We start from the raw sequence: 14568 nt of genomic DNA on the forward strand, positions 1-14568 counted from the left end.
TTCAGCGCCTTTTTCACCAGAGCCGAGATCCAGCCCGGCGAGAGAGAGAGGAATCCAGCCCGGTGAGAGAGGGATCCAGCCCGGCGAGAGAGAGAGGGATCCAGCCCGGCGAGAGAGGGATCCAGCCCGGCGAGAGAGAGAGGAATCCAGCCCGGTGAGAGAGGGATCCAGCCCGGCGAGAGAGAGAGGGATCCAGCCCGGCGAGAGAGGGATCCAGCCCGGCGAGAGAGGGATCCAGCCCGGCGAGAGAGAGAGGGATCCAGCCCGGCGAGCGAGAGAGAGAGAGATCCAGCCCGGTGAGAGAGGGATCCAGCCCGGCGAGTGAGGGATCCAGCCCGGCGAGAGAGAGAGAGATCCAGCCCGGTGAGAGAGGGATCCAGCCCGGTGAGAGAGAGAGAGAGATCCAGCCCGGGGAGGGAGGGATCCAGTCCCGGGTGAGATCAAGTCCTGAGTAGTTTAGCTCTGAGTGAAGGAAGACGTGTGGTCGGAGGGGCGTGTGGATCTGGGGTGGGGGTCTAAGGGCGTTGGGGTCTTTCTGTCTGGGGATCGGAGAGGTCTGGGGATCTGTCTAGGGATTTGTGTGTGTGTGGGTGTTGTTTGTGTGGGGGACCTAGGGGTATGTCTGGGGATTTGGGGGTATGTCCAAAGATGTGCAGTTTGGATGGATTGGCCATGCTAAATTGCCCCTTAGTGTCCCAAGATGTGTAAGTTAGCGGGGTAAATACGTGGGTGTTGGGGGCGGGGGAGGCGTGCTAAGTAAGATACTCTGTCAGAGTCGGTGCAGACTCGATGGGCTGAATGGCCTCAGGTCCCACCCCCTCACTTTTCTCCTGATCAGATGCTCCTTTTGACTTGCCTATTTGACCACATTTTAATCGCCTATGCTAGTATCACCCTGTGTGCTCCCCTGGACACCAGGAGAACTCCTGCTTCTCAATAGCCATGAGATCTATTACATCCACCTGAGAGGGCCTTGATCTAACCTATTGTGCAGAAGATGGCACCCCAACAGTGCAGCACTCCTTCAGTACTGCACTGACGTGTTCAGTCTTTATTATGGCCAGAATGTTACGGCCATTCACGCCGGCGGGATTTGCTCATTCTAGTGCAGTGAACAAAGTCCTGGCTGGGCGCCAAGTTCTCCGACCTCGCTGCACACAGGTGGTGTGAGCGGTCGGTAAGATCACACCCGATATGTTTGTGTGTCTGGCTTAGAGTCCTAACCCCTGAGCCACATTCTCATTTCATGAATTATCCCAAACTTTGAGCTACGATTGGTCATCTCTAATTAACTCCGCATTGGACGAACAGTTAGTTGATTTTCTCTCAATCAGGTTTTAAATGACGTATTTATTTAAAATAAAATTTATTTTCAGTTTCAGTGTTGTGAGAAACAGCCAGGAAGATTGTGACGACCACATCCCTTTGACATGAAGCGCAGAAGCTCTGCCAGGCTCTCGACCACCTTTCAGGCCTGTGCGGTCAGCAGTACCGGTGATGTAGAGAAGGTGGAGACATGCCGCAGGATGAAGAGCAGCCTTCAGCATGACTCAGATTGTCTGCACCACTGCCACAACTCAGAGTCTGCAGACTTCACAGTCACATCCTCTGCTGTGGGTGAACTGAGTGGCACTGAGACCCCCAAAGCAAACCCTCATCTTAAACCACCAGGATGTTTTTGTGACTCTTCTGATTGTAACCACATCCTGTCTCGGGACAGTGGCTACCACTCTCGGGACAGTGGCTACCACTCTCGGGACAGTAGCTACCACTCTCGTGACAGTGGCTACCACTCTCGGGACAGTGGCTACCACTCTCGGGACAGTGGCTACCACTCTCGGGACAGTGGCTACCTCTCTCGGGACAGTGGCTACCTGTCTCGGGACAGTAGTTATCTGTCTCCACTGAATCAGCCCTCTCTCTTGGTTGAGAAAGAAGAGCAGCTTGTTCCAGATGGCAATCACCAAGCTGGGAACTCATCTGAAGGCCGAGAATGCACTGGAGAGCAGCCTTGGAACTGGACTTTGGGGAAGGAGATGGAAGATCCCACAACCTTGTCCAGTGCACACAGTGTGGTGGCGAATCTCAAACTCGAGGAGAAAGCTGTAGGCCCACCTGAGAAAAGCTGTGTGCCTGCCGAGTGGAAAATGCTGCCAGCCCTGGAGGCTGGGTGGGCAGCCTGCCAAGCTGTGGATCGTGAAAAAGGCAAACAGAAGGAAACGATACAGGGGCAAAACTGTAATGTCAAGAAACTCATCGGCAAGAAGATGGGGCTAGAATATGTGGACATTTGTAAAGAGCTTTTACACAGCGGAGTCCCTGCACTTCTGAAAAAAATCCAGGGGTATCTGCCTCCCACTGACCTCCTGATGTAAGTTTCATGTACCAGTTTACTCCTACCTAATCCCTGTGCAGTGTGCTGTATCGAACATTGGTTAGGTAACACATGGAGCACTGAGTAGTTGTGGTCTCCACAAGGGATATGGAGGCATTGGCAAAATTACAAATGATTGCAAGGATGATGCCTGATCGAAGAAGTTAGATTCATTATCAAAGGCTGAACAAGCTGTGAATCTTATAGCCAAAAAAGAGAAAGCTGAGTGTTCTCATAAAAGCAGACTTCATCAGTAAAGCGAGAGGCTATATTAAACTTCCTGAGATGTTTGCCTACAGAGGCAGTGTCACGGCATAGTCACATGGCTACAGAAAGTCAGACGTGTCGATCAGACTGGTTACATTTCAAAACCCAAACACTGATTTGATTTGATTTATTATTGTCACATGTATTAACATACAGTGAAAAGTATTGTTTCTTGCACACTATACAGACAAAACATACCATTCATAGAGAAGGAAAGGAGTGCAGAATGTAGTGTTACAATCATAGCTCGGGTGTTGCAAGGTAAGTCCATTCAAAAGTCTGACAGCAGCAGGGAAGAAGCTGTTCTTGAGTCGGTTGGTACGTAACCTCAGACTTTTGTATCTTTTTCCCAACGGAAGAAGATGGAAGAGAGAATGTCCGGGGTGCGTGGGGTCCTTAATTATGCTGGCTGCTTTGTCAGGGCAGTGGGAAGTGTAGATAGAGTCAATGGATGGGAGGCTGGTTTGCGTGATGGATTGGGCTACATTCATGACCTTTTGTAGTTCCTTGCGGTCTTGGGCAGAGCAGGAGCCATACCAAGCTGTGATACAACCAGAAAGAATGCTTTCTATGGTGCATCTGTAAAAGTTGGTGAGAGTCGTAGCTGACGTGCCAAATTTCTTTAGTCTTCTGAGAAAGTAGAGGCGTTGGTGGGCTTTCTTAACTGTAGTGTCAGCATGGGGGGACCACGACAGGTTGTTGGTGATCTGTACACCTAAAAACTTGAAGCTCTCGACCCTTTCTACTTCGTCCCCATTGATGTAGACAGGAGTATGTTCTCCTTTACGTTTCCTGGGGATAGCATGACTGGTTTTTAAGATTGTGAAAGGGTATCATCAAGTGGATGGAGAAGCAATGCATCCACTCGCAGGCAAGACCAGAACTAGGGGCCATAAATGTTAGATCATCAATAATAGATGCAGCAGAGAATTCAGGAGAAATCTCTTTACTCAGAGAGGGTTCACACTTTGTTGGAGCTGGGCTAATGGGCGCAAGCTTGTTGAGACTAGTCATTAAATCCAGTGAAGTTATGTCTTATGTTGTCATTGATACCATGGTGATGCCATGGTAAGGAGGTATTATCTGAGGGTAGATAATGGGACGGTATAGAGGGAGTTCCTGTCCAACCTCTACACTTCCATCAGGTTCCCCCCTCGTTTTCCTTAGAGCAGAGAAAACTAACCCCAGCCTAACTCCTCATAGCTGAAAAACGCCAGCCCAGGAAACATCCTGGTAAATCTCCTCTGCACCCTCTCTAGTGCAATGACTTCCTTCCTATAATGTGGTGACCAGAACTGCACATAGTACTCTCGCTGGGACCTAATAAGCATTTTATACAGCTCCAACATAACCTCCCTGCTCTTATATTCTATGTCTCAGCTAATAAAGGCAAATACCCCATATGCCTTCTTACCCACTTTATTCACCTATCCTGCTGCCTTGAGAGACATTTGGAAATGCACCCCAAGGTTCCTCTGATCCTCTGTACTTACCAGCGTCCTACAGTTCATTGTGTATTCCCTTGCCTTGTTAGTCATCCCAAAATGCATCACCTCACTTTTCACGATTCAATTCCATTTGCCACTGTTCTGCCCATCCGACCAGCCCGTCTATATAATCCTGTAATCTAAGGCTTTCCACCTCTCTTTGTCACACCACCAATTTTCATGCGAACTTACGGATCATAATCCCTACATTCACGTCTAGATCATAATACAAACAACAAGGGACCCAGCACTGACCCCTGTGGTGCACTATTGGACACAGGCTTCCAGTCACAAAAACAACTTTCAACCATCACCTCTGCCTCCTGCCACTAGACCAGTTTTGGATCCAAATTGCCTTGGATCCCATGGGCTTTTGCCTTATGGATCAGTCTCCCGTATGGGACCTTGTCAAGCTTTACTGAAATTCATGTCGACTACATCAAATGCACTGCCCTCATCTACACACCTATTCACCTTCTCGGAAAACTCAATCGAGTTTGTTAGATATGATCTCCCCCTTATGAAGCCACAGTTTTATTTGTAAAGTTACAGTAGCTGAAACCATGACTTTCGTTGTTCTTTCTCAACAGATGTGCCAAGGTGAGCAAGACTTGGAAGAGGATTATTTTTGGCAATAAAACACGAAGGCAGTTCTTGAAGGAGGTTTCTCACTCAGAAAGAGTAGGTCATTTTTCTTCACTTCCTTTTCAAACTGGGAATCCTGGTAAACACTGGTAGAGTTGATGGGCAAACCTTGGTAGACTGCTCCACAATGTGGCAACGACGAGGGGGGCGGGTGGGGGGGAGAAAAGAGATTCCTCTGGTACAGTTACAAGGGCTTTGGGATAGAATCCAGGGGATACAGTGATATTTCCAGGTGGTCGCTGTAGAGGTTTGAGCATTTGCTCAAATGGCCAATCATAATTTTGTCAGGTTGTTTAACTATGAACAATGAGTGACTGGGTGGGTCACAGGTTCTCTGTTTATTGGACATGAGTTTATAATCCTCATCTCCTCATTCATTCATAGCCTGCCCCACCCCAATAGTATGATTGGCTAGTATTTGCTTGTTTAGAAGATTAAGAAATAATCTGATCAAGATGTTCCACCTGGTGCGGAGGGAAGGCAGAGAAGGGGCAAAGCCTCCTCGTGTACCTGCTTCTGGGCCTGGCAAAGCTTGCCATCTACAAGTCCAGGCAGCGGGCGACCAAGGGGGTCATTCAACCCGACTGCCTGCCCCTCTATGGCGGCTATATTCGCGGCTGGGTGTTCCTGGGGAGGGAGCATGCGGTGTCCGAGGGGCAGTGTTAATGCTTTCCGTGCCCGCTGGACACCGCAGGGACTGGGGGTGCATTATCTAATCACATTTTAATTTGATGTTTTAAGTTTCCTTTCCACTTTGTCCTTTGTTTCAGGCGTTTCCCCTCCTTTTGGGAGCTGCTCCTTTGATCGCCTCATTAAGTTGATTTAGTTTACTTGGTTGGCCAAAACGATTGGTGTTCAAAGTATTAATGGGAGTTAATAGGGACTACTTCCCCTGGCGGAGGAGGCCCGGAGTCAGAGGCAGGTTGTTCAGGAGTGACGCCAGGAAGCACTGCTTCACACAAAGAGTGGTGACTATCTGGAACTCTCTCCCTCAAGAGGTTATGGATTCTGGGGAGTTAATTGGAGTGTTCCAGGCTGAAGTTGACCAATTTTTGTTGAGCAAAAGCAAATGGAATTGGTGTAAAAGATTATTCTGATTAAAAGACAAAACAGTCTGGAGGGGCTGAATGGCCTCCTCTTGTTCCTAATGCTCTTCCATACTTGTATTCAATTTTCCGGACGCTCTTCAACCTGTTGTGTTTTTGCCATTTTGTTTTAACCAGTGATTTTCTTTTCCACACATTGTTAGATGTCGGCTGCTGACAGGTACACAGTTTCCCGAGGAGCACTGACTGCTGTGCAACGTGTGGGCACAAATTCCCCTCAGAAAAGCTCGATTCAGGCCTCCAGCCCTGCCAAGCTCAAACCCAGTTCCAAAAATTGGATGCGGAACCAACAGGTAACTTAATTTTCCACTACCCTTTTTGTAATGAAGTTCTTCCTGATTTCACTCATTGCTCCACTCGGCACTCATATTAAAATTATTTTAAATTTATTTATTAGTGTCACAAGTAGGTTTACATTAACACTGCAATGAAGTTGCTGTGAAAATCCCCTAGTCGCCGCACTCCGGCACCTGTTCGGGTACACTGAGGGAGAATTTAGCACGGCCAATGGGGCACCTAACCAGCACGTCTTTTGGACTGTGTGAGGAAACTGGAGCACGCCGAGGAAACCCACGCGGACATGGGGAGAATGTGCAAACTCAACACAGACAGTGACCCAAGCCGGGAATTGAACCTGGTTCTCTGGCGCTGTGGGCAGCAGTGCGAACCACTGTGCCACCGTGCCATTATATTCCCTTGTTCTGATCTTTTCCACCAGATAAACGTTTCTCTCTATCTCTCTAACCCATCAAACCACTTGGTTATTTTTAAAGACCTTAGTCAGATCACCCCTGTTGTCTAAACTCGAGGAAATGCGAGTCTGAGTGCATGCATCATTATTAACCCATTGCACCCCAGCATCAATCTGGTGAATCTGCCCTCTACTCTCCTCCAACTCCAGAGGGAGTCTGATCTGGTCCCTGTACAAATTAAGAATCAGTTCCTCACAGTTATAGATGGAGTTGCCTCGTTTTACAAAGAGAAAAGGTAGGCTGCAGTATACAGCGGGCAGCGTCGGGAGCGGGCTGTGGAGTGTGTGGGAAGCAGAGTGTGAACTATAAGGCTTTGGCTCACAGGGCTTCGGCAGAAAGGGCGAGCAGGGGTGAGTTTAATTCATTTTTGCTGTTTCTACCTGGTACTGGCAAGGTATCTAGAGGGGATGGGTGTGCAGGCAGTGCTATGTTCCTCTTGCACTATGTTTGAGGTGAGGGACGACGACAGTGTCCCTGCTGATTACATCTGTGGGAAGTGCACCCATCTGCAGCTCCTCCAAAACCGTGTTAGGGAACTGGAGCTGGAGTTGGATGAACTTGGGATCATTAGGGACCATAGACAGAAGCTTTAGGAATACAGTTACTCCGAGGAATGAAAACAGATGGGTGACGGTGAGAGGGGCTGGGAGGAAGCAGTCCATGCAGGGATCCCCTGTGGTCGTTCCCCTTAGCAACTAGTATTCCGCTTTGGATACGGTTGAGGGGGATGACATACCAGTGGGGAGCCGCAGTGAGAGGATCTCCAGCACTGTGTCCGTCTCTGTGGCTTGGGAGGGTAAGGGGCAGAGCGGGAGGGCAATAGTTATTGGGGACTCGTTAGTTAGAGGGATAGATAGGAGGTTCTGTGGCAGCAAAAGAGACTCACGGATGGTATGTTGCCGACTGGATGCCAAGGTCCGTGACGTTCTAGACCATGTTTTCCGGATTCTGAAGGGGGAGGGGAAACAGTCACAAGTCGTGGTAAACATTGGTACCAATGACGTAGGTAAGAGAAGGGACGGGGATTTAAAACAGAAATTTCTGGAGCTGGGCTGGAAGCTGAGAGCCAAGACAAAACATGTGGTCATCTCTGGTACGTTGCCGGTGCCACGTGATAGCGAGTTGAGGAACAGGGAGAGAGTGCAGTTAAACATGTGGTTGCAGGGATGGTGTAGGAGGGAGAGTTTCAGATATGTGGATAATTGGAACACATTCTGGGGAAGGTGGGACCTGTACAAACAGGACGGGGTGCACCTGAACCAGAGGGGCACCAATATCCTAGGAGGGAAATTTGTTACGGCTCTTCAGGGGGGTTTAAACTAATTTGTCTGGGGAGTGGGAAAAGGAGTTGCAGTCCAGAAGTCGTGAGGGTGGTGAGGTATTGGGGAAGGTATCAGGGTCAAGGGTGGGTACCGGTAGAGAGGAAGGTGGGTTGAAGTGTGTCTACTTCAATGCAAGGAGCATCCGGAACAAGGTAGATGAACTTGGGGCGTGGATTGGTACTTGGGACTACGATGTTGTGGCCATTACGGAGACGTGGGTAGAACAAGGACAGGAATGGTTGTTGGACGTTCAGGGGGTATAGATGTTTCAGTAAGTGTAGGGAAGTTGGCAAAAGAGGTGGAGGAGTGGCATTGTTAATCAAGGATAGTTTAACGGCTCCGGAAAGGCACTTCGAGGGGGATCTGCACACTGAGGTAATATGGGCTGAGGTTAGAAATAGGAAAGGAGCGGTCACTTAGTTAGGAGTTTACTATAGGCCCCCAAATAGTAATAGAGATGTGGAGGAAGAAATTGCTAAGCAGATTATGGATAGGTGTGGGGGGTCACAGGGTAGTTGTCATGGGGGACTTTAACTTTCCAAATATTGATTGGAACCTTTGTAGGTCAAATAGTTTGGATGGGGCAGTTTTTGTGCAGTGTGTGCAGGAGGGTTTCCTGACACAATATGTGGATAGGCCGACGAAGTGAGGCCACATTGGATTTGGTACTGGGAAATGAACCGGGCCAAGTGTTAGATTTGGTTGTGGGAGAGCACTTTGGAGATAGTGACCACAATTCGGTGTCTTTTGTTATTGCAATGGAGAGGGATAGGGCTGTACGGCAGGGCAAGGTTTACAATTGGGGGAGAGGTAATTATGATGCGGTTAGGCAAGAATTAGGGGCCATAAGTTGGGAACAGAAACTGTCAGAGAAAGGAACTAATGAAAAGTGGAACTTTTTCAAGGAACAAATACTGGGTGTCCTTGATAGGTATGTCCCTGTCAGGCAGGGAGGAAATGGCCGAGTGAGGGAACCATGGTTCACGAAAGAGATTGGAATGTCTTGTGAAAAGGAAGAGGGAAGCAAGGGGCTGTCGCCTTGTGGATCCAGAACTGGCTTGCCTGCAGAAGGCAGAGAGTGGCTGTGGAGGGGTCTTTCTCTGCATGGAGGTCAGTGACCAGTGGAGTGCCCCAGGGATCTGTTCTGGGACCCTTGCTGTTTTTCATTTTCATAAATGACCTGGATGAGGAAGTGGAGGGATGGGTTGGTAAGTTTGCTGACGACACCAAGGTAGGTGGTGTTGTGGATAGTTTGGAGGGATGTCAGAAGTTGCAGCGAGACATAGATAGAATGCAAGACTGGGCGGAGAAGTGGCAGATGGACTTCAACCCGGATAAGTGTGTGGTGATCCATTTTGGCAGATCCAATGGGATGAAGCAGCAGTATAATATGAAGGGTACCATTCTTAGCAGTGTAGAGGATCAGAAGGACCTTGGGGTCCGGGTCCATAGTACTCTTAAATCGGCCTCGCAGGTGGAGGATGCGGTCAAGAAGGCGTACGGCGTACTGGCCTTCATTAATCGAGGGATTGAGTTTAGGAGTCGGGAGATAATGCTGCAGCTTTATAGGACTCTGGTTAGACCCCACTTGGAGTACTGCGCGCAGTTCTGGTCACCTCATTACAGGAAAGATGTTGAAGCCATTGAAAGGGTGCAGAGGAGATTTACAAGGATGTTGCCTGGATTGGGGGGCATGCCTTATGAGGATAGGTTGAGGGAGCTTGGTCTTTTCTCCCTGGAGAGATGCAGGATGAGAGGTGACCTGATAGAGGTTTACAAGATGTTGAGAGGTCTGGATAGGGTAGACTCTCAGAGGCTATTTCCAAGGGCTGAAATGGTTGCTACGAGAGGACACAGGTTTAAGGTGCTGGGGGGTAGGTACAGAGGAGATGTCAGGGGTAAGTTTTTCACTCAGAGGGTGGTGGGTGAGTGGAATCGGCTGACGTCGGTGGTGGTGGAGGCAAACTCGTTGGGGTCTTTTAAGAGACTTCTGGATGAGTACATGGGATTTAATGGGATTGAGGGCTATAGATAGGACTAGAGGCGGGGATGTGATCGGCGCAACTTGTGGGCCGAAGGGCCTGTTTGTGCTGTGGCTTTCTATGTTCTATGTTATGTAGGGATGAGGAAACAAGGTTCAGATGGCTCGATTGAGGGTTACAAGTTAGCAAGGAATGAGCTGAAAAAGGGGCTTGGGAGAGCTAGGAGAGGACATGAGAAGTCCTTGGCGGGTCGGATCAAGGAAAACCCCAAGGCTTTTTACTCTTATGTGAGGAATAAAAGAATGACCAGGGTGAGGTTAGGGCCGGTCAAGGACAGTAGTGGGAACTTGTGTATGGAGTCAGTAGAGATAGGCGAGGTGATGAATGAATACTTTTCTTCAGTGTTCACCAAGGAGAGGGGCCATGTTTTTGAGGAAGAGAAGGTGTTACAGGCTAATAGGCTGGAGGAAATAGATGTTCGGAGGGAGGATGTCCTGGCAGTTTTGAATAAACTGAAGGTCGATAAGTCCCCTGGGCCTGATGAAATATATCCTAGGATTCTTTGGGAGGCAAGGGATGAGATTGCAGAGCCTTTGGCTTTGATCTTTGGGTCCTCGCTGTCCACGGGGATAGTGCCAGAGGACTGGAGAATGGCGAATGTTGTTCCTCTGTTTAAGAAAGGGAATAGAAATGACCCTGGTAATTATAGACCGGTTAGTCTTACTTCGGTGGTTGGTAAATTGATGGAAAAGGTCCTTAGGGATGGGATTTACGACCATTTAGAAAGATGCGGATTAATCCGGGATAGTCAGCACGAATTCGTGAAGGGCAAGTCGTGCCTCACAAATTTGATAGAATTTTTTGAGGAGGTAACTAAGTGTGTTGATGAAGGTAGGGCAGTTGATGTCATATACATGGATTTTAGTAAGGCGTTTGATAAGGTCCCCCATGGTCGGCTTATGATGAAAGTGAGGAGGTGTGGGATAGAGGGAAAGTTGGCCGATTGGATAGGTAACTGGCTGTCTGATCGAAGACAGAGGGTGGTGGTGGATGGAAAATTTTTGGATTGGAGGCAGGTTGCTAGCGGAGTGCCACAGGGATCAGTGCTTGGTCCTCTGCTCTTTGTGATTTTTATTAATGACTTAGAGGAGGGGGCGGAAGGGTGGATCAGTAAATTTGCTGATGACACCAAGATTGGTGGAGTAGTGGATGGGGTGGAGGGCTGTTGTAGGCTGCAAAGAGACATAGAAAGGATGCAAAGCTGGGCTGAAAAATGGCAAATGGCGTTTAACCCTGATAAATGTGAGGTGATTCATTTTGGTGGGACTAATTTAAATGTGGATTACAGGGTCAAAGGTAGGGTTCTGAAGACTGTGGAGGAACAGAGAGATCTTGGGGTCCATATCCACAGACCTCTAAAGGTTGCCACTCAAGTGGATAGAGCTGTGAAGAAGGCCTATAGTATGTTAGCTTTTATTAACAGGGGGTTGGAGTTTAAGAGCCGTGGGGTTATGCTGCAACTGTACAGGACCTTGGTGAGACCACATTTGGAATATTGTGTGCAGTTCTGGTCACCTCACTATAAGAAGGATGTGGAAGCACTGGAAAGAGTGCAGAGGAGATTTACCAGGATGCTGCCTGGTTTGGAGGGTAGGTCTTATGAGGAAAGGTTGAGGGAGCTAGGGCTGTTCTCTCTGGAGCGGAGGAGGCTGAGGGGAGACTTAATAGAGGTTTATAAAATGATGAAGGGGATAGATAGAGTGAACGTTCAAAGACTATTTCCTCGGGTGGATGGAGCTATTACAAGGGGGCATAACTATAGGGTTCATGGTGGGAGATATAGGAAGGATATCAGAGGTAGGTTCTTTACGCAGAGAGTGGTTGGGGTGTGGAATGGACTGCCTGCAGTGATAGTGGAGTCAGACACTTTAGGAACATTTAAGCGGTTATTGGATAGGCACATGGAGCACACCAGGATGATAGGGAGTGGGATAGCTTGATCTTGGTTTCAGATAAAGCTTGGCACAACATCGTGGGCCGAAGGGCCTGTTCTGTGCTGTACTGTTCTATGTTTTATGTTCTATAGAAGATGTTTTATTTTCAAAGTCAAGAGGCGGGATGGACTTGTCCGTGGGGATCCAGTCCAGCCCAACCAGACTGAACATTCTGCCTGGGATGAATGCGGTTCTGAAAGAAAGACTCCCTATTGCTCCCCACGGTGGCAAAGGAGTTAGCACTGCTGCCTCACAGCGCCGGGGACTCGGGTTCGAATCCAGACTTGAGTCACTGTCTGTGTGCAGTCTGCAAGTTCTCCCTGTGTCTGCGTGGGTTTTCTCCGGGTGCTCCGGTTTCCTCCCACAGTCCGAAAGACATGCTGGTTAGGTGCATTGGCCGTGCTAAATTGTCCCTCCATGTACCCGAACAGGCGCCGGAGTGTGACAACTAAGGGATTTTCACAGTAACTTCATTGCAGTGTTAATGTAAGCCGACTTGTGACACTAATAAGTAAACTTAAACTAATTCCAGCTGTCCTCATGTCTGTTTTGTGTTTTAAACTTGCCGCAATTATTGCCCTGGGTGTGGCCACCTGCACTTAGCAAACGCACTGTGATTTTTCTCTCTCTTTTTCCCCCACCCCCAGCTCGTGAAGAAACTCAAGCCTGAGGAGACCCTCAAGACCTGCCCTATGTGCAGCTCACTGGCCAGGTTTTTGTCTTATGAGCAGAGGGCGATCTGCAGCAGCGAGCACTGCTCCTACGATTACTGCTCGCTCTGTTTCAATACCTATCACGGCTCTAAGGAGTGCGCTCGCCGCCGTTTCAGGAAAAGGTCCCAGTTACAGCCACAAGCTGGCAGCAAAAAGAGCAAGCAGAACTTAAAACGGTTATGACAGAGGAAAGCAAGCGTGTGTGTGTGTGTAAAATATAAATACGTTTTGTTCATTCGAAGAAAAAGAATTTCAGAAAAGATAAATTGTGCTTTCAGACAGTTTTATGGGGAATGTTTAACAGTTTTATTTTAAAATCTAGAAAGCTTGCTTTAAAAACTTTTTTAAAATTAATTTATAAATATATATATATATATATACATATATGCCAATGGTTGTTGCAACTGCAGAATGAACACGTCATGCAGACATTTTAAGAATGTTAAAGTTTCCTGGTAAATTGTAAAGTCCAGTGACCGGAGATGAGCTGTCTGTATTTATTTATATAATTGACTCAGGACTTTAAAAATTCTGCCTGGTCCATTACTCGGTGTGCAGTTCCTGTTGTCCATTTGCTATCCTTTTTAGGGTCTTTATACTGTCGTAAATTATTTTGTAAAATTTATATCACTTTCTTTTGTCATGTGAAGTATTCGCTGTTCAATAAATGCATAAGAACCTGGCTACTTTGGAATTTTTTAAAAACTGAAGCAGGTGATCATTGCTGCTGAGGGGGCGGGGTGGGTGAAGGAAGTGTGGTAAATTGTGGGGTGAATGAGACTAAGAAGGTGTCTTGAACTGGGGTAGAGCGAACCTGATAAGGTTACAAAACAAACAGGAAGACCAAGGGCGTTCGAGAATAGCTTGATTTTGCAGCCCGTGAGATGGAGGCGATGGAGAGAATGTAAACTCAAGTGCGTTTAGCAACTCGAGTACTTTTGATTTAAAATAATGTTGGTCAGAAAACGTGAGCCAGCAAGTTTCTGTTGCAACAGGAGAAGAACATCCACCCTCTTGGGCATCCTCTGCCCTTCACTGAGATCATGGCTGATCTGTCTCATAATGTCATCTTCTCTCCATATCCTCAGCTTAAAACCACTGATGAGATTGTGTGAGGAAACATTTCCTGATCTCACTTCAGAATGGACCGGCTCCAATTTTAAGTTTGTGCCAATTTCTGACTAGCTAAAAAAATTTCTTTCAGTTGCGATCTGTAACTATTAAACATTCTTAAAGTTTTACACCTTGATTGGGGAAGTCTACTTTTTTTAAATTCATTCGTGGGACATGGGCGTCACTGGCTGGCCAGCATTTATTGATTTGGAGATTTGTTATTTATTTATTGCCCATTCCTAGTTCCCTTGGAGGACAGTCAACTGCATTGCTGTGGGTTTGAAGTCACATGTAGGCCAGACCAGGTAAGGATGGCAGATTTCCTTCCCGAAAGGGACATTAATGAACCAGATGGGTTTTTCTGACAATTGGCAACGGTTTCATGGTCATTGGTAGATTCTTAATTGCAGATATTTTTTATTGAATTCAAATTCCACCATCTGCCGTGGCGGGTTTTGAACCCAGGTCCCCAGAGCATTAGCTGAGTTTTTGGATTAATAGTCTAGCAATAATACCACTAGGCCATCACCTTTCTGACATAATGAATAGTGTCCCTGCCTCTAAGTCAGAGGTTCCAGGCCTGTTCCCCAGTCCAGGATTCAATGGTCGAGGAAGCTGTGTTCATTACGTGGTCAGAGAGATTGAATATGAATCTAAATCTTTCCAACACACTAGTGGCAGCAGTAAGGGTGGGAGAGATTCATAGAATCCCTACAGTGCATAAGTAGGCCATTCAGCCTATTGAGTCTGCACTGACACCGTCCCACCCAGGTCCTATCCCTTTAACCTATCACATCCCATTTAGCATGAACA

The 14568-nt window shown here is 47.7% G+C and overlaps 1 protein-coding gene across 1 annotated transcript; it reads left to right on the plus strand.

Annotated features, from left to right (window-relative positions):
- Window positions 1–1430: 1430 nt before the first annotated feature.
- fbxo5 (F-box protein 5) lies at window positions 1431–12902 on the plus strand. The gene is made up of 4 exons (XM_078230633.1): window positions 1431–2371; window positions 4719–4809; window positions 6023–6172; window positions 12577–12902. The coding sequence occupies exons 1-4, from the start codon at window positions 1431–1433 to the stop codon at window positions 12823–12825; spliced, it is 1431 nt and encodes a 476-aa protein (XP_078086759.1). The 3' UTR covers window positions 12826–12902.
- The last annotated feature ends 1666 nt before the right edge of the window (window positions 12903–14568 follow it).

This window comes from Mustelus asterias, chromosome 15, assembly GCF_964213995.1.
Source record: "Mustelus asterias chromosome 15, sMusAst1.hap1.1, whole genome shotgun sequence".
In the NCBI taxonomy this organism is placed as follows: Eukaryota; Metazoa; Chordata; class Chondrichthyes; order Carcharhiniformes; family Triakidae; genus Mustelus; species Mustelus asterias.